This window comes from Acanthisitta chloris, unplaced genomic scaffold, assembly GCF_000695815.1.
Source record: "Acanthisitta chloris isolate BGI_N310 unplaced genomic scaffold, ASM69581v1 scaffold23078, whole genome shotgun sequence".
Taxonomy (NCBI): Eukaryota; Metazoa; Chordata; class Aves; order Passeriformes; family Acanthisittidae; genus Acanthisitta; species Acanthisitta chloris.
In genome coordinates this window covers 1-1,192 of record NW_008685678.1, presented here as the reverse complement: position 1 = coordinate 1,192, position 1,192 = coordinate 1, and the positions used below count along the sequence as shown (strand labels likewise).

The 1,192-nt window shown below is 57.3% G+C and overlaps 1 protein-coding gene across 1 annotated transcript; it reads right to left on the bottom strand.

Moving 5' to 3' along the window:
• Nucleotides 1–505: 505 nt before the first annotated feature.
• Nucleotides 506–866, bottom strand: LOC103807148 (transmembrane and ubiquitin-like domain-containing protein 2; the record flags this gene model as incomplete). The annotated part of the gene is made up of 1 exon (XM_009079869.1): nucleotides 506–866. A coding segment is annotated over one exon (361 nt), but the record flags the coding sequence as incomplete, so codon positions are not given.
• Between the last annotated feature and the right edge of the window lie 326 nt (nucleotides 867–1,192).

The window sequence follows — 1,192 nt, the reverse complement described above, 5'->3', positions numbered from 1 at the left end:
AAAGTATATGTGTGTGTGTTAGGGCCCCTGAGACAGGAAGGTGAACACTGGGGTAACCTTGCACCTTTTATTTGCATTAAAAAGTCCCTGGGAAGAAGCCACATCCCAATCCCAGTGCTGTCCCACTGCCCTGGAATGGGGCAGGATGGTGTTTGGGGGGGGGGCACAGCCCCTTTTGTGGTGGGATAAAGTCCAGCAGTGAGGCTGGGATGGATGCGCTGAGCTCCTGCCATGCTGCTCACTGTGACACCACAGGGATGGGCACAGGGACACACTGCAGTGCTCCCTGTCCCACCTCATCCCCACTATCCATACACCAGGAAGGAGACCAGGACAGTCACCCGGATGGTGTTTGGGGGGGGGGCACAGCCCCTTTTGTGGTGGGATAAAGTCCAGCAGTGAGGCTGGGATGGATGCGCTGAGCTCCTGCCATGCTGCTCACTGTGACACCACAGGGATGGGCACAGGGACACACTGCAGTGCTCCCTGTCCCACCTCATCCCCACTATCCATACACCAGGAAGGAGACCAGGACAGTCACCCCGATCAGGGCTGGCTGGGGGGGAGCAGGGAAAGCAGTGAACAGCTGTCGGTAGTTGATGCGGAAATACCACCCGAGCGCCACCACTACCATGACCGTGGGCACCATGAGGGTCCCCGTGCCCAGGGGCAGCCCTGGGGCTGTGGGCACAGCGGGGACAGGGTCAGGCAGGGCAGGGGTGGCCGTGCTGCCACCCTGGGAACGGTGGCAGTGGATGACACAGTTGTCTGTGATGTGCAGCGAGCGCAGCGTCCGGGCCTGGTCCTGCAGCAGTTGCCCACGGTAGATGAGCTTCATCTGGCTCTCCTGGCCCGGGAAGTATTTGCTGTGGGAAGAGGTTGGAAAGGATAGGGATGAAGTTTATGGATGCACCTAGGGCTGATGGAATCATCCCTCATAAAACAAGGAGGGGACACACTCCAGGGGACAGGGATGGCACTGCCACCACGTGGTGTCTCCTCTTCAACTCATTGCTTTAAATCCCACACCCTCTCCATGTTTTTGGAGGGATTTCTCAGCACACCAAGAGGAATAAACCCCTCCCTGTTCTGCTAAGATAAATCCCAAACCCTCTCCGTATCTTTGGAGGGATCTCTCAGCATACCAAGAGGGATAAACCTATATATCCCACACCCTCTCCATGTTTTTGGA